A 21,111-nucleotide genomic window follows, 5' to 3' on the forward strand; every position below is an offset into this window, starting at 1 on the left:
CAAAATTTATCATAATTATTATTTACATTAAAAGTAGTGAAATCCAGAAAACTTTAAGTTAACGTAATTATACCAAATGAATAAGAAGTAGAACCTTAATTACATTTTGCTGCATTACTTTGAATACTATAGCCCAGAAAATTTTTAAGCTTGAATTTACTCCTACTTACAGTTCCATTTTTCCTTCCATTAAAGTGATTTTTTTAAAAATTACAAATAGTACTTTGTTTAGTAGTCTTTTCGCAAATTGAGGATGATGTATCCTGAGTTTGTCTTCTACTTATGATCATTTTTATCTTTTTAAATGATTGTCTACATAACATCTGTAACAAATTATCTGGATACCGATTGTTCACTTTACAAATAAAATGGAATTAACAGTGTAACTAACTTCACCGCAATACAGTTAAAATTATTTCTTCTCATATAATAAATGATGCATACAAAATGAACACACAATAATCTAAAATGAAAGAAACAGAATTCTACCGACAGTATATTGTATGTTGAAAAATAAGGGTAGTGTAACATAACCTAACATTTCGGAACCTCCTTTAGACTTCTTGCATATAAACTCAGATTATATGTAACTCATTGATTAATGCAGCTGAATTTGTCTACCATTTATTAATCCCTGTTTTTAAATTTAAAATCCTTAAAACAAAATTTGGAACGATTTGTATAAAAGAGAACTGGAAAGTTTATAAAATTTACCTTGCAATCAATGCCTGCTTCGTAATAAGCTTTATCTGCTGGAATAATATCAGAATACCTAAGTAAAGCAATAGATATTTTGACGGCTATTTCCGAAAGATTAGGCAATTGTCTTGCAACACATCGGATGCAGTAGTAATGACTAATTATCATTAATGTTTCGAACTCTGTCTGGATCGGTGTCCCGGAATCTGATGTAGAATTCATAGCTTCAGTCTGAAATTCCAGTTACTTACTATTAGTAATTATCACTTAGTAATTATAAACTCAGTTTTTGGTTGCAAAATATTTGTTCGAGAAAGACTTTTACAAATTCTACTGAATATAATAATATGTACTTCTTGATTACTTTTATATTCCTATCATTCTGGGAAAATGAACTCTAAAAATATTGTTTCTTAGATGTAATAATTTTTTTAAAGTCTTAATTCTTACAAATTCAACTAACATACCAGCTGGTAAAACATGTCTCTAAGTTTTGCCCACAATCTGTAAGTTTCTTGACTTCTATGAGTTGACATGATATCTAAAGCAATTCTTCTGTAAATATTATAGTTCTGAGGTACTGCCGGAGGTGGATGTTGGGAATATAAGTCTAAAGCTTTCACTGTAGTTCCTGTCTGAAAAATAGAGCGTCCTAAATTTTCCCCGCAAATTATCAATTATTATGACTGATGCCTGATAATCTCCTTTGTTTCAACAACTATTTCTTTTACCTTAATAAGATGAGTAGCATATAACGCAATGTATTTGTTAAGTATTCCTCCTCCATGTCCGCGCGCTACGTCCAATGCTTTATTCCACTGGCCTTGCTCACATAAAAGATCTAACGCAGAAACTATATCCACATCTGCCAATTGATCAGCTCGACCTTGTGATCTTAAGGATTGTTTATATCTTGATTCTATATAAGGTTCATACCTTAAATCAATAATTAATTAATAGTTAACTCACGTCATATAATCAGTTTAAATAGTAATTTAAAAGTAGAAATGACGTATGATTAATAACCACTGACAAGCCTGGGATGATAGCATATTAAGTAACAAATAAACATGTTTTGTTGGAAGCAGTTCTTATTGCAAACTTAACAAGTTCAAAAGAAAAAGAAATCAAATAAGGAGAAAGACCCAACAAATTACCACTTAAACACATCCTGCCTAGAGAATTTGTTTTTAAATAAAGCTTTTAAATAAACAGTAATGTATCTGAATTGTTGAGAAGAAATCTAACATTCTTTGTAAATAATGTGAGAAAATTTATCAACACTATAGCTATTATCTAATTGTGAGTCAAAACAGACATTTGAAAGTTTTGGATAAATTTAATTAATTGAATTGCTGAAAGAAATAGCTAGTTTATAAAAGATAACAGATTATAGTAATAGTAAAATATGTTCCACAGCCCTGCAGATTCCTTATAATCAAATGAAATGTACTTTGTAGCATAGTTTTTTACCTTGGTTCCAATTCTCTAGCAATCTTCAACGCTTTCTGCCACTCTTCAATTGCAATTAAAGCATCAATAGCTTCCTTAATCATATCTACACCGAGATAAAGTTGAGCAGCCATATTATGTTGTTTAACTTCTATTAGTCTATTTCCTAAACACAACGTTGAAAGATTGTTAAAATTTAATTACACCTGCCTTTTATGATCATATAAAAAAAAACACTTCGAACCTAATTCCTTGACTGCCTCAACGGCTTCTTCTCCATCCAAATAATTATTCGTGACTCTTGCTGCTTCACTTAATGCTTTTACAATGGTTGACGTATCTTGGCAGTTAGAATTATTCACCTGGTTAAAAAAAAAATAAATTTCAGCCTTTGATAGTCATTAAAATCTTTTAAATTAGATTTCATCGACAAACAGTGTTTTTAAAAATAGTGACTTACTTTCAGATAACATTTTACTGCAGTGTAATATTGCCCTGAGGACTCCCATTGTCTTGCCTCTGAGACCAACAGTCCAACATCTTTTGCACCTCTACTTCCAACGGTTCTATCATATTCACTTTGCAAAGATGGTAGTTTGGTTGGCAAATAGTCCCTACACACGCGCAATGCTTCCATCCACATACTAGCTTCCTGTGAATTCAAAAATATATGTACCAGATTCATTGTTAGTAACAGAGCTTATTAAAAATCTACAGCGGAGAACGAAAAAATTAATTTTTAATTCATATTACACATCTAGTGTTAACCCTCATATGACATTCTTTGACCGCAATTTACCTAATTGTTTAGTAAATTATTTTGATTGATCAGAAAATGTTTAAGAAATAAATTGATATATAGTTTAATTAGTTCAACATACGTTACAGTTCAATGGATATCCAATTTACAAAGTTACAGTTGGTTTAAACAATAATTCAAAAATGATAGTGGAGTATACTCCTGATATGATATGATTTAAACACGCACTCACTAGCCCAACTCACATGACCGACTGCCCTACACAGACAGACTGCGACTCAAGGTACAAAGTACCTTGTTGTTGTTTGATGATAAACCACAACTTCCAAATTTTTCAATGAATTTACTTAACACTAATTAAAGTTTTCTGATAAAATGTTCCAAATAAAATTAATAGACCCATATGCGATGTAATGAGTGTTGCAAGTACACCAGAAAGAAATCCATTGGAACTATTAAAAAATTGCTAAAAACTGAAAAATTTATTCAGAAAAATGACACTTCTACTCAACCTAGTTGCTTCAAATTTGGAATTTTACTTACATTTAATTTTCTCTGACTCACAAAGGATAATGTTTCAGACATAAACAAAATGGCATTTAATGGAAAAGTGACAAATAGTGTCCTAATGTAATTTTTTTCAATTAGAATGCCTAGTTTGAAGAAAATTAAATTAAAAAAAAACAAATTATTAGGCTTTTCTTTTATTTCACCTTCATAAAAACTAAAAATACCGAACAACTAGTATAGTGAGAGGGAACAATTACCTTATACATTTGAATGATTGATTCAGCTCTGTGTGCCCTCAAAGCTAGCGTTTCAAATTTCTGATAATTCTTATTTTTAAACTGCTCTACACCTTGTGCAAATAATACTTCTTGAGTGAGTTCTTCTTGATTTTCTTTCTCTGCAAGTCGCTCAGCGTCTTCCCATCTTTTATGATCCATGTACCTGCAAGAATATACAACTGATGACCTGTTTGGTCAATTATGCCAAACTTGTTTTTTTTTTTTTGCGTGAGTGCTTTGAATAAAAAAAGAAATTGCACATTCTCTTTACGTGTATAAGTAATTTTTTTTCAATTTCTTAAAACATTTTTTTAGAACTTAAGAGAGGAATTCCCAAAGTTATAATAAATAAAACTGACATCATAACTGCGTCTTTCAGGCGTCCACTTTTAATAAAATGCTCTTCAGCTGCTTCTAGATCATCTTTTGCTTCTAGAAATAGTGCATATTTATGATGAATTTCTGGCAGTTTATTTTTCGTACCTGATTTGGCTAGTTCAAAGGCAAATTCAAACTGTGAGGAAATTAATAAGACAAATGTTGATACTTTGGAAACAAAGTTATATAAAAAATATAAATTAAGTTACAAAGTATGTACTCACTTGATTACTATCACAAGCATATTCCACACATTGCTGTAGTAAATCATATTTGTTAAGAAGCTTAACGGCTAAGTCTCCGCCAAGATGTTTTGCCCAAGCAAATGCAACATGCTGAGAAGCTGATTCCCCTGCACATTGTCTTGCAACCTGAGTAGTAAATTTTCAGTAGATGAGTAATTAACTAAATCTCACAAAATAAAATTTAATTAAAGACATTCTATATCTAAATCAATGATTTTTTTTGTTTTCTTTAACTCAAGCCTACATAACTTCATTAACACAACAAATTATAGAACTAATACCGAGATTATCCCTAAAATGTTAGCCTTCGTACTCAAGCTGAAATAAAATTATTTAAATCACTATTCAAAAATTATGTTTCGCACGTTCTGTATTTCACTGAAATTATGTTAAATATTTGTAAGATTGGCTACACAAACTGTTGTAGGTAATCTTACTCTTATATGGGCAAGAAGATAAGAATCTTTATTTGAAAAACTGGATGAAAAGTAATAAAGATTTCTTGTGATCCAACCTTATAAGCTTGCTCCCACATATTGTTAGAGCGCAGCATATTAACAGCCAAAGTCCATTCACCAGCTGCTATATACAGCTCTTCTGCTCCTGCAATACAATCAGTTAATAACATACATCAGATTATGTATAATAATAATGAATAACATCTGAACATCATCCATTTATTAAGATTATTATTAAGGCAAGTTAACAATAGAGCTTTCACTGGCACGCGGAGCTTTCTCAGAGCACGGTCGACTTCCTGTAGATTTCACAGTGAACTGAAAATGCTCCAAGGACTAGAAAATCTAAAGGTAGCAAAACCCAACTCGATCTTCTGGTGTGCCAGTCCAACCACTCCCTCTTCCTTAAAAGCATGTATTACTACAAATATTGCATATAATTTTTAATTTCATACCAGCTATATTGCCTTCATCTTCCAACTGCCTAGCTAGATGTAAGTTCGTCATATTTAGCAAGTCAGATCTGTACTCTTTGACAAGTCTCAGCATCTTCCAACAACAGAACAGATACATTGTAGTTCATTGATAAATTCTTCTTAGGGTAAAATTAGTTAGAGTTTAGAGATTCCTTGAATCTCAGGGTCCTAAGAACCCTATGAACATCTAAGACTTATTAAACAAAAACGATTGTGAGCTTCTTTTACACTTATATTACGAAGAGAACAAGAAAAATGAATAAATATAATTCTCAAATAAAGACAAATATTTTTAAGGTTTACTTTGAGGTTTCAATGAAGTAAATACCTGATCATGTTGTCTCAAATTTTTGTACATGGCTATTGCAGAATCTATTTCGTCACAAAGTATGTAAAGAGCTTCTGCATCCTTGTATTTGGCTAATGATTCCATTTCTACTGCTTTTTTCATGAACATATCAGTCAGCATGGATTCGTCAATATGTTGAGTTCCATAAAAGTGTGCCTTCTCCCATTCGCCTTCATATCATACAGATCATTTATAACAATTGAAAATCTTTAAATTGTAACACAAAAAAATAGATGATACTGTTAATTATTTAAGTTGGAAAGAAAAAATAGATATTTATGTAAAACTAACCCGTATCAAAGTACATCTTAATGGCATCCTCGTATAATTCAGCATGAGTATATAATTTTTCAGCAATATGGTAATCTCTGACTGATGCAAAATGCTGGCAAAGTTGAGCATAATGGCCAGATACCAACGAAACATCTTCTATTACCTAAAACAGTTGAAAAATGCATTTATTATTTAAAGAAATTAATTCAATATCGCAATGCTAGTTGCAAAATGTCTTCTCATTAGTATTCCTTTAACAATATTATTAAAATCTAAAATGTCATATCTTGGAAGAAGGTATATCTGAAGGAGAGGGTGATTAATTATTTATTTTTTTATTCAAAATAATACCTGTATTATCTGAACAGCTTTCTTCCATTGTCTTGCTCCGATTGCAGCATCCAAAGCTTTTAGTGTTTTACCAGCTTCTATATAATGATTGATAGCTGCATCCAATTGTTTTGTTTGGACCAAATAATCACCCCATTCTTCTTCCAGAACTACAACTTCTACACAACACATAATATACTCTTGAATGAAGAACACCTAATTGAATTTTATTTAAAAAAACCAGTAAGAAATTAGGTGTAACCTTTTGGCGCAACATGTCTAGCTAAATGAAGAGCCGTAGCAAAAGCATTTCCTTTTCGGTAACATTGCATAGCTCTAACATAGTCCCCAGCTGTTTCATAAATTTGTCCAGCTTGCTGGTATAGTTCACCCTTGATCAAATCAGTTGTAAGTCGTTTCATTAACTTTTCATCCTCTAACATTTCAGGCCTTGAAGTTACCAGCCTGGGAATCACAATAAAACTATGATGATTGGAAATGGAAAAAATAATAACGAGATTTTATTATTTTTTTAATTCAAGGTAGGAAGGAAATTTTTCGTGCAGGGTATGTTTTTGGGTGGGTATGCCTATAATAATTCTACTAATTTAATGACATTATTTAGTTTCATTGATATTCATATTTACTTTCAATAAACAATCCAAATAGGCAAAGCCTAGATTAATCAGAACAGAATGAACTAATTTTGAAATTAAATCCATTCCTTCTTAAAAGCATAAATTAGTAAACTTATTAACATTAATAAACACATTTTTATAGAGAATCATTATTATTCTTTCCCCTTCGCCCCAAAAAAACAAACCAATAAAAATTGCTACTTTTGCTAACCTAGCAGCTGTAGCTGATAATCCTCCTTTCAAATACAGTTCAACTGCTTCCAAATAGTTCCCTGATTCTTGTTTTATTTGTCCTGCTTTCTCCAACTGATCAGTCTTCATTAACCAGTTTACATATTCTTCTTTTAATTGTGGCAGTTTTATGTATCCACTAGATTCTGCCAAAGATAGAGCTGACGAAGAAAAATAAAAAGTGTGAATAAAGGCTTCTTGATTCCATTACAGGGAAGACACATGAATAAATAATAATACCTTCATCCCATTTATGTAACTGTTTATACATATCTAATGCCTTTTCAAGCATATTTTGTTCAAGAAAGACAGCTTCAGCTGTTTTTAATTGTTTATTCAATATAGCCATTCTTGCCCATACTTCCGGACATTCCATGCCATCACCTCCTTAAAATATAGAAGAGAAATAAATATATATTATTAGAAAAAGAATGTTTTAAATGAAAACTATGGCTGAAATAAAATTCTTGTTAAATTTGTCTCCTTAATTTTACCACTTTTGTAAATTAAGGGAAAATAAACAATTCTTTTAAGGGCAAAAGATCAAATGCAGGGAAAATAATTATTATTATTAATAAATAAATAAAATGATTATATACAATTTTTTTTAAATTTTTATAAAACTGATTACCATTAATTTTCGCAAAATCTTCAGCTATTTTCAATGTTTCATTTAGAAAGTGAGTTTTGGGTATATCACCAAGAGCTGCATAACATCTGCAATAATACGGAGCTTTAGTTTGTCTGTCATTTGGCCTCAAAGTAAATTCTAAACTTGAAATAAATTTTCAAATTTTCAACTGATCTGCAGATTACAAACATGCCATAAAAAAGGCATTAAAAAGAAAGTACAAAAATACAAAGTAATAATTGCTAGAAAAAAAACGTAACTACTTTTTGGAACTGCAACTATAACTAGTATAGGTCCGAAATAACTAAAGTTCATTTTAAGAGCCCATAAACCGATATAAATAAACCATATTCAGTGTTTAATAACTTTTTAAACAGCTTTTACATTGTGATGGCCTAATAATTTTTTTGACATCAGACTGTTTTTTCTTGATATTTTGTCAATGATGACATTGATAGTACTGACGTTCATAATAAGTTAATTCTACCTGTGCTAGTCTACGATTATCGATTCAGACTAAAATCGTAAGAAGGCCGAAAAATAATGACCTAAAAATGAAGCAGGCTATCATGAAGAATATTGCCATGTTTTCTAGCATTGCTGGTCCAATTTCAATAATTGAGCTAACTCTATCAATATCAATATTTAAATATTAAATATGGGGGAAAAAAATGCATGAAGCTGCCCTCATCAGAACAATCAAGCGGTATTACATTTCCTTTTCGGAAAATAAATAAATAATTTCATTAAATTATTGGCCTTCAATTTTATATCTCCACCAAATATTTATCAGGACAGCCAAACATAAAATTAAAGTATAATAGTAGTCATTTTTTTTTTGTATTAATCATTTTATGGTGAAAATGGTAATTAATTTAACATTCCTCACCTCAGAGCAATTCTGATATTGTTCAATTGTAAAGTAATTTCGGCTAAATTATGCCACATTGCTTCCGTATCTTGATTATTACTTCCTAAGGACTCAAGAAATAGTATTGCTCGTCCGAAATCTGAGTCATGTACCGCTGTACCGAATTCTACTAAGCCTTCATCTAGTTCGTAACCGACTTGGTGGGTACCCTCTTGTGAAATTATCTGAAAAATAAAAGTGAAATCGTACTGATGGAACATGTTACATTCAATTATGTCCAATACATGATCAAAGAAATCAAATTTGGTAAAGTAAATGAATTTTGAAACTAGTGTAAATTCGTAAGACTCTTCAGAAGTGGTTTGGCAAGAAATAGAAATCTTACATGAATCTTTGGCACTTTTTTTTTGTGACCTCGGCACTTACCTCAGTTTTTTTGTTTTCTCTAACGATATCAACTATTTCCCCTCTAACTGGAAATGTGGTCACTCTGTCTGGAGTATCAATATTGTACCATATACAAGCATTATTCCGAGATTGTGCCACAACCACATCGCTACCGGGAACCCACTAAAATAAATTTGCTACATGTTATTGAGAATTTATCCCAAAATGAGGTTTAATTTATCTGGCTTAAATTGTTACATGGCTACCTGAACATATGTGCAATAACTCAATATTACTTGTCTTTCACCGCTTTTTGTATCCAAAAGAGATAATCTCATTTTCTTGTCTCTAAAATAGAAAGATAATTTACAAAATGAATGACTTAAAAATTGAGGATCTTTTTTTGAATATCTCCCCTTTCTGCCCCAGTTACAAAAATGGCAGCTGAAAGCATTTCAAACTTAAAATCTTTTGTAAAAAAACTAAAAAATTCAAATAATTTTGGGTTCTTATTTCAGCTTTCTTGCGAAAAAAGAAATATGACAAAGTTTTTCTTACTTCCTTCTGAAGTTTGTATAATTTGAGTGCAAATACGAGTATAATAACTATTTCAAACAAAGAAACTAACTAAATTGAAGACTAATGTTGCATTTATTTTAAAAAATTAATAAAATCAATTTTATTGCAATCGTTTAAAACAAAAAAAATACCTGAAAAGAAGTTTGTGACTCGTCTCATTTAGTTCAAGCCAATCAATTTTTGAATCGTGAGATAATTGAAGAATGGTCATTCCATAAACCAAATCAACTATAAATACGTAGTTTTGTTATTTTATTAATTTTTTTTTTTTTAAATAAAAAATTATAATAAGTGCAGTTTAACTATTAGTTTTGGCTTTACCCGTTTCTCCATCCCTCTGTAATTCATCTTGGGTTAACAACAACCCTTTTTAACTCTCTATTTTAAAAACGGATTCCACGAATATATTAGTAAGAATCAAGAATTCAAAAAGTAAAGTGGATTTTGCCCTAATGACATATTCGGTTTCTTAAACAGAACTAAGGCGAAGAAGCTTGGCATAGATAACGACTCAAAGAACACCCGCAGAAGCTGTGTTTAAAAATTTGTGGAGAAATGATGGGAACTACAATATATTTGACTACAATCCTCCTCATTCAAGAAAGATTTAGACACCCGGGAAGTTACTAATGCTGAACGAAGACAAACCCTCCCTGCAAGGTTGGATAAGCTGATTGCTGGAAAAAAGACTCAGGGTTTTTTTTAAATTAAAACAATCATTAAACCTGCTTTCAATGTTTAAAGAAAGAAGCGCTCGGTTTTAAATGATAAAGTTCATTTAAAATCAGTGAATTACTAAAAATTATTATCTTGGGTGAAGGATGTGGTTTTGTTTTGTTGGAAAGAAATTTGACTTTTCTTTTTTTTTTAATTTAGCATTTAGAAGTAGCATTTTTCATAAAGTTTTAAAAGCTTTATTATTTGAAATCTGGGTTCATTTTAAGTCAACGTGAAATAATTAATCTTTATCAAATACCGATTGTACTTGAGTGATAGATAAAAGGCAAATTCTTTGAAATATTGTTGTTTTAGTAAATATTAAAAATTTGAAATATTATAAAAAGTGAGAGGTCATGAAACGAGTAAATTAGAATAAATCAACTTACCAATACAAATGGTTTTTCTGTCAAGGAGATACGCTAGTTTTTTGTTCTCTTCAGAAGAATTGACATGTTTTCTTTCATTCAAGCGTACACTTATCAAGTGGGGGTTCATAAATTCCGTCCTACCGAAAATAATAGAAAAAGAAAGATATATGTTCATTATTTACATTATACATAGATATTACTATAATGAGAATTCATTAGAAAATTGTTTATTTAAATGATGATATTGAGTAAAAGATTCAGTGTTATAATATAAAACCTTTTTTTTCTCTTAAATATTTTTTTCTTTATAAACACATACTATATATATTATAGGAGAAAAAGAGAGGCAGAAAGAGAGAGAGAGAGAGAGAGAGAGAGAGAGAGAGAGAGAGAATATGGTTAGGAGACAGAAATCTCCCTTGAGGAACTATTGTCAGAACTCCATTGCAACTTTTTTGCTCAGAAGAAAAGATCACAGAGATAAGATTTATGGAAAAGATAAAAGGCAGAACATTGGATGTACTCGAGTTTGTAAAGTTTTACTGTAGCCAGAAATGATGCTAGGGATATGTCTATTCATAGCTATGTAGTCTAGTATCTCGTCCATAACTGCTTTACTTGTAGATGCAGGGAAGTAGCAATTACTTCAACTACCCGATGTGTGTCAAGAACAGTCGGGTGATAACTCCAAAAACCGAACTAAATCTAAGGAACAACTTTTTCAAAGAGGCTATTTATTTATTTTTAACTTGTATTGTTGAAAACCAAAATTTACCTAACAGAAGCTAGAATTTCATCGTTACCATATTCAACAAGTGTAAGTTCTCCAGCATTGAATATAAGGCAAACATTAGGATTGTCTAAATAGAATTTCTCTTGGCTTCCAGAATCTGGCCATCCCACTTCACTTAGAAGATTTCTCTGAAGATCACCTGAAAAATATTCTTTAGTTAAAAAAATGTTTCGAAGCAAAATATATTTCACTACTTTTAAACACAATATAAATATTCAGTGATGATAAGCAACACAAATAGTATATAGTAAATACATTTTTGGTTTAAAGAAATTTTCAATACGCTTATGTGAAAGAATAAAATTAAATTATGTACCACACATAGAAAATAGAAAACTAAGTTCTTTATGTATTCAGCTACGCTGAAAAAGTGACATTTATCAAGCATTTATGGCTTGTTCCAAGGGGAATGATTGGATGCTACAGAAAACCTATTGTGAAGAGACTTATTTGTTGAGAGAAAAGTTACTCAAGATGTAAATCGTAATAAGTTTTGGATTAATGACTTAAGATTTATAATTTAAGACTCAATCTTCATTTTATAATAAAAGGCAAGAAAGCATGTTTTACTTTGTTTAAGGTTTCATGATATAGTGTTGCTTCTTTTTTCTCGTGTTTTCTCAGTTTCCACGTTTTTTTATGATAAAAGAATATATATAAAACATTAAATTTTAAAATTAAATATATATTATAATCAAACTTTTTCTATTAGTAGTGGGCCACTCTTACTGTACATTATCAAGCACTAGGATTCTTTTTTATGAGATACTTATTTTGTGTTATTTCAGTACACTTCATACATTGAAATTGTGATTAATCAAAATTTGGTATAATTTTTTATTTGACCTACCCAGCAGTAAAGTTTCTGGTGTTCTTGCAACTAAATAACGATCATTGCCCATGATCCTAACATCGTCGATTTCATAGCCAAATCTAGATCTTAAAATCACACCTCTAGAATTATCATCCAAAGGTTTTACAAGCACCTGAGAAAAATGAAAATGTAAGTGTATTATGATGGAATTTTTTTCTAAATTATGTAGAAAAAGCGTAATTAAAAACTGAATTACCTGGCTGGCTCCAACATAGGTGAGCTCAAACTTATTTTTCCATACTGTCCTCCTAAGCATAACGTTAAAATTAAAAAGTTTCCTTTCTTTATACCCATGTAGAAAGTTAAGTTTACAAAAATTACTTGATAACTGATTCGAAAAGATCAACAGAGCCGCACAAAGAGCCGCTCACTATTCTAGAACCATCTCTTTTCCATGATAGAGCGGTAATTGAGTATAAGCCATCTATTTGTTTGACCTGTACTTCTTCCCAAATTAGTTTCCTAGGACTCCAACTGTAGGTTCTTATTCTGGAATTTGAAAATTAAACTTTCTAAATTGAGTTGAATACAATTGCAAATGTGCAAGTTTGTTGTGTAATAAACTTTTGGCTTACTTTTCTTTGTTGGATTAAGTACAAGCATTACCTTACCTGTCGTACGATCCTAAAGCAACTGCTTGGCCACTTGGACTTGACACTGCTATAGTAAACTCTTTTTCCGATGGATAATCAAACTGTTTGTACAATTTTCCTTCGCGATCATAAACAGTTACATTTCTATCACAACCAGCAGCAAAAATAAAGCCATTTGCGGGCCAAGCCAAGGCATATGGTGCGATAGGATGGGTTATTATCCTACCCTGCATTGAAAATAATAATTTAAATAATAATAAAATAACTAATCAGTTGAAAAAAATAGAACATAATTTCAGTTATTGTAACCTGTTTCTCGACTGAAGAATCCTCGGCCACATAATATCTAATGATACTGCCATCAGCATGACCTGACAGAAAACCAGTTCCTCTAATACTGAACAAAGAAATAACAGAGGAAACTAACGTAAGATTACTAGAAAACCAATTTTCATTTCATATTCTGAAGTGTGGCCTTCAGTTTGTAACTCACATTCATCAATTGCGCTTATTAAATAAAAAAAATGATTAGTTTATGGATTTTTAAAAATAGAAAATGAAAATTGTGAAGTGACAAAAATAATATGAGTTGCATACATCTAAAACCATTTCTATATTTCCATTTCCATATTTTGATTTAAGGGATTTGAGCTTTTTAAATAATTTGTTATCTATTTTCCAAATGTTTCGGAACAAATGTATGCCTTCATCAGTGGTTTTCATATAATGCTCTTCCATAGTGATATTAGAGGTACCAATAAGGGCACCACCGAAGAGTTGAACTATCAGATATAAACTATTTTTCAAAACTTCTACCAAACTGACTAGAAACTTTGGAATTAGAGTATCATTAAAAAAAAAAAATCATTATTGCTATTCTATGAAAAATCAATAAAATTCTAAGAATGTTTTTTCTTAATAATGGCGTTTTAGAAAGTACTTACTTTGAAACAATAGCCACAACATAAGAATTGGCTGAATATAAGTTCTGTGTCTTGTTTGAGGAAATATGAGCTGCTCTTACTCGGCCATCAGCCTGTCCAAATACTATAGGACCTTCACTTAACCACACCAGACAAGTTACTGGAGAGTGTTGCGGAAATTTGTTACAGATAACTTTTTTATCGCCCCTGAAAAAAGAAATTATTGTTATTAAATGCTTTGACATTTACATAGCTATAGATTGTTAACCTCTTTCATGAGAATGAATCTCTATAAAACAGCAATTATTTGCTTCTAATTAGGAAAAAAAAAATTAACTTTTCTTTGTTTTGCTAGTTTTATAAACAACCTAAATTTGATTTGCGGTAAAATTTATTTGTAGAAAAATATTAGATTGTAGATCTGTAAAGCTTATATTTCCTGAAACATTTAGAAAATAATACGAGAATAAAAAAGTATGAGTTGAGTCCAAAATAAGTGGTTCTAATTGTACAGGATAATTGGTAAAGTCTTAAGTCAATCCTAGTTAGGTTTTTTAATAATCTTGCAATAAAGGAATTATTTTGTTCAAATATTAATTAGATATTAAAAAGAGAATTGATGTTTAAAAATCTTTAAAGTGTATGAGGCAGTGTTAGCTTAAGGTACTTGAAAATTTTAATCAAGAATCTCTTGTGATTTTTGTGTACTGGGTTGATTTCTCGTAATTAGAATTAAGTAAACCGCAGAAAGAAAAGGTTTATAAACCTTTTCTTCAGGTTATCTTGGACTAACTGCACATGGACTCTATTAAAATCAAAATCAAATAACGTAAAAATCTTACCATTCTTCTCCTAATTTGTAAATAAAAATAATATTATCAGTTTGCCCCACAGCAATTTTTGTTGAATCAGGTGAAAATGCTAATCCTTTAACCCAGTAGCTCATCCTATTGTTCTGCAAAGAAATTCCTTATTTATTATACTAGAAATTATTAATATAATAATCTTTTTACTAGTAGAGCAATCCGTGTATATTCGCATTTTTATTTTATCTATTACTTACTTTCGAATTAGCAGGCTTTGTAGGAAATTTGTCCTTACGGATTCCATGCTCATCAAATAGAAGTATACATCTGTCATAATTACAAACAGCGAGTTTAAGATTGTTTGGTGACCAGACCATGGTCATAATGTTTGCCGGACCATCCTGAAAAATTTGTTTTAAAAGTAATATTTTAATGTTTGTTATAAATTGTTGAAAATCATGTTTGCTAATACATACCTTAGCCGGCAGGATATTTTTTAAATATTTAAGTTGCATCAATATTATTTTGTTGCTCGCAGTGTGTGGTTCTCTTTGCCTTTACTCTTTTCAGCAGATTCAGCTACTAACAGCTTTGTTGTGAATTGTTGTCATGGCAACGATTATATTTATAACATTATTTCCTATTCTAACAAACATAATATGTTATAACAACGTATTTTTAATGTAATAGGACTTAAGTACCATGCTTTACTGACCGAAGAGTTTCGGTAGCTTGGCTCAGTATAATAAAATTTTTGAAAGTACCGCCGCCAGTCATGCCATTTCGATTATTGAAACATTGTATTTTTTAGAGATAATGAATAAGGAAGAAATTTAAAATGAGGCTTTATGTTTACGATTTGTAAAGAAAGAGTGGGAGCACTGTAAGAAAATAAAAGTGGGGATATCAGTCTAGTGATCAAGTTCGCTTATTTTGGTCAGACTGTAAGGTTATCTCTAGAAGTGCAGATACAATATGGCCGCGGGAAGAGTGGGGTGCTGTGAGATGTCAGGTCGTAATATCTCGGTAAACACGGAGTGATAGCAAAGAAAATAGCATAAATTTCTTGTGTTTTAAAACTTCCCATCGTCTGTGCAACGATTACCGCCGATGGTCTGATGGGTGCCAAAGCGAGTACGGCAAATGGTGATGGAAATCGGGAAAGAACTTTTTCAACGAGCAGTTCGGATGTTGGAGGTAGCGGTTTCAGTATATTGCGAGGATTGCCTGGTGTAGTTTCAACTGAAAGAGCTAGATCTTTTTCAAGTTCAGACGGTCGAGAATTGCAGAATGGAGCTGATCCGACTTTCGATATGTCGGAGTCTGTGGAGACTGATAGCAGTTCGGCCGAAGAGCATTTAGACAGTCCTTTAGCTGCCAATTTACCAAGAGTTTACACAGCACATTCACTTCCTTCGCATATTTTTTCTTGGAACGGTAAGTCTTTATTTGAGTAACAAATATTTTTTAGTTTATAACCTCTACGTCGGTAACCACTTATTAATAGCTTCTTATTGATTCACCTTTATAACCTTCATTAACTTTTTTCAACTATTATTCTCTTACATAAGTAATTAAGCTTAATTTTTTTTTTTTTGTACAGTAATTGTGTTAAAAAAAAAAAAAAACCTATAGTGGTACCTTAAGTGAACCTTAGGTTATGTCAAGGTCTCAACATTTTCGACATTAAAAAAGAAAAAAAATATATTCAGCTTTGATTCAAAGATATTCTTAAAATGAAAATGTTACAGTTAATAAATATGAGTTCAGTACGAATTTGGAAAGTAATCTTGTAGTAAAAAGTCAGGGGCAAATTGTTGCACTTTCAACTTCTATTTTTTTTTTTTCTTAAGATGCATTATTCTTAATTAAAAACAAATCCGCATCATATTCTTTTATTTGTTTGGAAGAAATTGAATATTTATAAAAAATTATTTACGTACAATTTATACATCTGTATAAATCGTTCTAATTAATTCTGCCGTTTTAATTCATAATGAACAATTAATTTATTTTAATGGTTTGAAATTTTATGAAAACATTCCGCCTTGTATTTGTATAAATTGCCACATCCTTTATTAATTATTTTGTTTACCTTTATTACTAAAGAACTTGACTCTTTTTTTTTTCCTAACCTATTTTTTGTTTTTTGTATTTTCTTCAAATACATGTTATTTGACATTTGACAACACTATTTAAGATTCAAGTCGTTTACACATGGAATTTAACGAGCCATTTATCTGTAATGTTATTTTAATTAAATATAAAAAAATGATTTCTTCTTAAAAATACATCTTTTTTTTTTGAAGCTGTATTTGTTTTTAACTTTAAATTTGTGAATGTTAAATTGAATGAATGAATGATGTGTGAATTACATTTACGGGTACTCAATAAATTATTTTAATGATCTTTTTCAAATAATAATTATTTTTATGTTTAGTGTAGTGCATAAATTTATTGATTTACAGTCGTGTGTTAATAACTCGATTTTAGCTTTTCTCTACAATTTACATGCGTTCTAACTATATTAAAACCAAAACTTGACATTTTAGCTAATGTTGTTGGCACTGTTTCATGCCAAAACTTGTTAGTAAGTGACATAATCCTGATTAAAAACAGAATTATTATTTTATAAACTTACAACTATAAAAACATTTCGTTGTTCGTAATTTTAGTTAAGAATATCGCCGTTTTCGACAGATAAAGTAAATTTATATTTTAATTATGTGGGGATCAAGTCGTGTAACTTTTATTTAGAACGTTGGCAAATCTATCTTTTTTCTTAGTATAGCTAAGGTTTTTAATTTTTTTTTAATTGCAAAGAAATACTTGTAAACTATTCCGTATGTAAAACAAAATAAGGCTGTGCTATATTCAGTGCGGAACGACTACGAATAAGTACATATTCTATTGCGTAATAGATTAATTAATTAAATGAAAAGAAAACACTACAGAAAACAAATATGTTCAAACAATATTTTTTTTACAGTGAATGCAGAATTACAATCTTGTTACAATTACATTGGTTGACTGTGACCAAAAAGATGTTTTTTTTTTTAATATTCGACGTTTCGAACACCTCTGTGTAAATCTTCCCTATCCAACAAACCAGTTCCAGAAGAAGGACATTAGAGATGACCGAAACGTCGAATATTTTATTCTTTTTCTGGGCTCAGTCAACTATTGTCAACTTTTTATGTTTTCCATTCTGTTACCTGCAAGAAAAATAATAGCAAACAAGGTCGTATTGTAGTTAGCATTTCAAGGACTAATTTTTATTGTAGATATAACCAAAAATATATTGATTAAAAAACGCAATTTATTACCAGGTTCATTTTTTTTAAAAAAATACAATACTATTTTTAGTACAGTTCACAAAAGTCTGCTTAGATTAAATTAATTGCTAAAAATTCTGTCTTTATAAGAAAAGTTACTGGATGGGGAATTTTATTTTTTGATCGAAATCACGAGGGAAGTAAAAATTTATATAATTTCCTTTGACAATGCACTTGTATTAAGTCCGACAATTACTTTAACTTTTGAGAAAATTCATTATTAGAGTATTCTAATAGAGAAGCGAACTTAAGCATACCAATATTTCCAATTTTCCACTAACACCACCATTTTGGAAAGGCATTGGAATGTTTAATTTCTTTTAAATTCATTCACTTCATCACTAAAGAAAAAACCCAAGGTTGAAACCTTGAATGGTACCCAGAAATAGGGAAAACGGTTTCCAGAAGACCTTGTGAACTAAATAATCGATACTATTTAATATTGCCAATATTGTTTATTGATTTGTATAAGGGTTAATTTTAGAACATGCAATGAAAAAAAGTTTGCCAAGTGTAATCGATACTTTACAAGGTACTTAATGGAAATCAATCGAAAATAAATTTATTTAATTAGGAATATAGTAATTAAAAAAAAAAATCGTTATAGTTTGAAATATTGTAGTTATTGGTCTAATTAAAATTAAAAAAAAAAATGTCTGTGCAGCCTTTATGATAGAATCCAATAACCTAATCATTTTTATGGAGTAATGTTTATTTGTGGTCGAATATATTTTTAATTGGTTTCTAACACTCTTATAGATACTCCCCTAAATAGGATTGGAGTAGTGATGGCCCTTGGAATGCTTATGGACTCCAGTTCAAAGAGCACATTGATGAAGTGTTTTCATGAATTCCTTGGAGAGCTCGTAGACCAGGGACTACATATTTCAAAACTTATGATGAAGTGTGTGAGTGAAGAAGGCGGCCTAATTTTATGGGATTTATGTTTACGGGCATTTTGTAGGAATATCAAGAAGAATTCGAAAGCCCCTGAAAGTCCATATGTCTTGTTTTTTTAGATCTAAACTTGGGAGTACGCCTCGCATTATTTGGAGTCTGTACACAGCTTATTAAACATTTTTAGACTTTCCCTGCCCCCCGGCCAAATAGTTCCAAGCTAGTGCAATGACAAAAAAGTGGTGAATTGAGATTACTTTAGAGGACAGGCGACTGAAGTGTGTTCTGCGTTTTGTTTACAAGATTCTATGATTGTGCTGAAATCTTATCAAAGCTTTAGTTCCACATGTTTCTCCTGTCAGACTCATCAGACGCTCGGCAATGTTTTATCATCTTTCCAGCGCACATTCTCTGCTAATGATAAGTGGGAGACAGATGATGGAAGCTGGAACAATTCAGTGACATGTTTACATCAGATAAGATTATTAACATTTTTAGATAAATTCTACCCTTCTCTCTTTCCAAAACATGGAAGTTTTGTAATCACTTGTGAGCATATACAATAGTTTCTCTTTTTGTCCGTGCACTTGTTATTCACTCGATTTATCTATTTTTGACTTCAACTATTTTGTATTTGCTGCTTTGTTTTTTTTTTGTTTTTTATAACTACAGCTTACATAGGGTCTTGACCTTCACCAGTAATGGTTCTCCAAGCATTTCTGTCCTGAGCTTTTCTTCTCCATCATCTGACTTCCAGCTTTATGAGGTACTCCTCCACTTCCTTAGTCCACCTACTTCTAGGTCTTTCTACTTTCCGTCTACCCTTCGATTCGGTTGCTGTAAATAAAAAAATAAAATAAAAAATACATTAAATCATAGAATTATTACTTATTTATTCATTTTTGCTACTCTCCTTACGTCATCACTTGATTCTTGTTTGAGCCTGCTTTGCTTATGGTGGTAAATAGTCAAACATCTGATGTGGTTCATATCCTGGTTCAGATTAAACTCTTGTATAGAAAAATTTTCTCGAAGGTAGCTAATTCCACGCATCCGTGCCGGTCTTCATCTGTGTTCTATAAAAAGATTCAGAATTGAAAATTATTTTATAGAATTACAGTACAGGATTTCCAATCTTTTCTCAATGCCATCTTTAAAAAAAATAATTTTTTGAATCAATATTGTGCAATAAATATGCTGCTAAGAAAATTACTTCCTTTGTAATTCTGCCAAATAATTGATTAAATAATCAATAAGCGATTGTTTAATAATCGATTATATTTACCAATTAGATATGCAAATAACTTTAACAATGGATATCGTTAGAACTAAACACAATGTCAGGCAGGGTTCAAAGTTTTTAGTCTGGCGACTTATTATTTAAGATTTATAACGAGAGTTTTTCTGGAAAGAAATAAAAATGGAATTTGACTTCTTGTTGGTGTATTATGCGTACATAAATTTTTTCTTCTTTTGAACTGGTTAATACTTAGAAGCAAAAAAAAAGGGAAGGTTTCTTTCTTGTTATAGCATTAATAACTTGCTAGAGTTTGAAAAACACTCTGTGGAGTTTGACACTTCATTGGCCAGTCACGATCAATGGCAGTCACAACTATCGTTGTTAAGAGCAAAAATCCTCGCAACCTCTAGGGACGAATCTGTTAGAAGAGCTGAAAATACGGAACGTTTCCTCCTCTACAGGGAACTGACTACTATTAAAGTGGAATTTGGGGCCTATTTTGGTAAGAATCTGGATAACAAAAGTAAGTTGATTGATTTGAGATGGTTCTTCCGATTGAGAGGCGAGTTAGTAAATTTGGGTAGTGTGCCGTGGTTAGACAGCGTGGAGGATGAGAGACTTTGTACATTATGTACGATTGGAGTGAGGGAGGATCTGTTCCATTTTTTGGCAGAGTGTCCGAGATTAAATGAACTTCGCATTAAATATATGGGACGCTCTAATATTTCCGGACCCCAGATTGTTCAGTTGCTATCCTCTCTAGACTATCACCCACTTGTAAAATTTTCCAGAAAAGCATGGAGCCTTAGAATTAAAATTCTTAAGGGAGACGATTCTTCCATTCAAAACTTTTAAATCCATAGTTATTGTAGTTAGAAGTGGTCAGTTTATTTTTTTCAATTTTTGTTTTATATTAATGTAATTATGAAATCAACACAATCATAACTTTGCATTTCATTGTCAGAGTTTGCTTGTTTCTTCTTTTAATTATCTTTATGTCTGTATTATTACCTATAT

The 21,111-nt window shown here is 30.8% G+C and overlaps 2 protein-coding genes and 2 long non-coding RNA genes across 9 annotated transcripts in view; 2 read left to right on the forward strand and 2 right to left on the reverse strand.

Moving 5' to 3' along the window:
* The window catches only part of LOC141446068 (uncharacterized), a 29,488-nt gene extending 18,830 nt beyond the window's left edge, over window positions 1-10,658 (forward strand). Inside the window, exons 4-5 of one of the 2 annotated variants that reach the window (XR_012453465.1) lie at window positions 6,657-6,787; window positions 10,023-10,658. This is a non-coding gene — a long non-coding RNA (uncharacterized lncRNA). The remainder of the gene's footprint in view (window positions 1-6,656; window positions 6,788-10,022) is intronic. The other variant, XR_012453466.1, reaches the window with a different exon arrangement.
* Window positions 1-15,473, reverse strand: part of Oseg2 (intraflagellar transport protein Oseg2) — a 17,533-nt gene extending 2,060 nt beyond the window's left edge. Inside the window, exons 1-34 of one of the 4 annotated variants that reach the window (XM_074112417.1) lie at window positions 15,338-15,473; window positions 15,099-15,262; window positions 14,880-15,023; window positions 14,659-14,771; window positions 13,838-14,023; window positions 13,203-13,290; window positions 12,912-13,120; window positions 12,622-12,789; window positions 12,497-12,548; window positions 12,277-12,412; window positions 11,409-11,565; window positions 10,652-10,770; window positions 9,677-9,773; window positions 9,233-9,314; window positions 9,006-9,149; window positions 8,598-8,803; window positions 7,709-7,794; window positions 7,318-7,464; window positions 7,058-7,238; window positions 6,471-6,673; window positions 6,230-6,387; window positions 5,897-6,041; window positions 5,585-5,775; window positions 5,236-5,329; window positions 4,837-4,925; window positions 4,302-4,448; window positions 4,059-4,213; window positions 3,679-3,862; window positions 2,612-2,803; window positions 2,396-2,513; window positions 2,173-2,317; window positions 1,431-1,635; window positions 1,167-1,334; window positions 715-930 (exon numbers count right to left, since the gene is read on the reverse strand). In XM_074112417.1, coding sequence (XP_073968518.1) covers window positions 715-930; window positions 1,167-1,334; window positions 1,431-1,635; window positions 2,173-2,317; window positions 2,396-2,513; window positions 2,612-2,803; window positions 3,679-3,862; window positions 4,059-4,213; window positions 4,302-4,448; window positions 4,837-4,925; window positions 5,236-5,329; window positions 5,585-5,775; window positions 5,897-6,041; window positions 6,230-6,387; window positions 6,471-6,673; window positions 7,058-7,238; window positions 7,318-7,464; window positions 7,709-7,794; window positions 8,598-8,803; window positions 9,006-9,149; window positions 9,233-9,314; window positions 9,677-9,773; window positions 10,652-10,770; window positions 11,409-11,565; window positions 12,277-12,412; window positions 12,497-12,548; window positions 12,622-12,789; window positions 12,912-13,120; window positions 13,203-13,290; window positions 13,838-14,023; window positions 14,659-14,771; window positions 14,880-15,023; window positions 15,099-15,137 — 4,764 coding nt within the window. In that variant the 5' untranslated portion in view covers window positions 15,138-15,262; window positions 15,338-15,473. Of the gene's footprint in view, window positions 1-170; window positions 324-714; window positions 931-1,166; window positions 1,335-1,430; window positions 1,636-2,172; window positions 2,318-2,395; window positions 2,514-2,611; window positions 2,804-3,678; window positions 3,863-4,058; window positions 4,214-4,301; window positions 4,449-4,836; window positions 4,926-5,235; window positions 5,330-5,584; window positions 5,776-5,896; window positions 6,042-6,229; window positions 6,388-6,470; window positions 6,674-7,057; window positions 7,239-7,317; window positions 7,465-7,708; window positions 7,795-8,597; window positions 8,804-9,005; window positions 9,150-9,232; window positions 9,315-9,676; window positions 9,774-10,651; window positions 10,771-11,408; window positions 11,566-12,276; window positions 12,413-12,496; window positions 12,549-12,621; window positions 12,790-12,911; window positions 13,121-13,202; window positions 13,291-13,837; window positions 14,024-14,658; window positions 14,772-14,879; window positions 15,024-15,098; window positions 15,286-15,337 lie in introns of those variants that run through there. The other 3 variants (XM_074112418.1, XM_074112419.1, XR_012453460.1) reach the window with 3 other exon arrangements.
* Window positions 15,474-15,568: 95 nt separating this feature from the next.
* LOC141446066 (E3 ubiquitin-protein ligase znrf1) overlaps window positions 15,569-21,111 on the forward strand; it is a 50,401-nt gene continuing 44,858 nt past the window's right edge. The window contains exon 1 of the mRNA XM_074112453.1: window positions 15,569-16,059. Within this exon, the coding sequence (XP_073968554.1) occupies window positions 15,741-16,059 (319 nt within the window). The 5' untranslated portion in view covers window positions 15,569-15,740. The remainder of the gene's footprint in view (window positions 16,060-21,111) is intronic.
* The window catches only part of LOC141446071 (uncharacterized), a 42,583-nt gene continuing 39,391 nt past the window's right edge, over window positions 17,920-21,111 (reverse strand). The window contains exons 3-5 of one of the 2 annotated variants that reach the window (XR_012453470.1): window positions 19,773-19,930; window positions 19,532-19,691; window positions 17,920-19,299 (exon numbers count right to left, since the gene is read on the reverse strand). This is a non-coding gene — a long non-coding RNA (uncharacterized lncRNA). Of the gene's footprint in view, window positions 19,692-19,772; window positions 19,931-21,111 lie in introns of both variants that reach the window. The other variant, XR_012453469.1, reaches the window with a different exon arrangement.

Source organism: Rhodnius prolixus, unplaced genomic scaffold (genome assembly GCF_049639745.1).
Source record: "Rhodnius prolixus isolate KJV_2025 unplaced genomic scaffold, Rpr scaffold_1, whole genome shotgun sequence".
In the NCBI taxonomy this organism is placed as follows: domain Eukaryota; kingdom Metazoa; phylum Arthropoda; class Insecta; order Hemiptera; family Reduviidae; genus Rhodnius; species Rhodnius prolixus.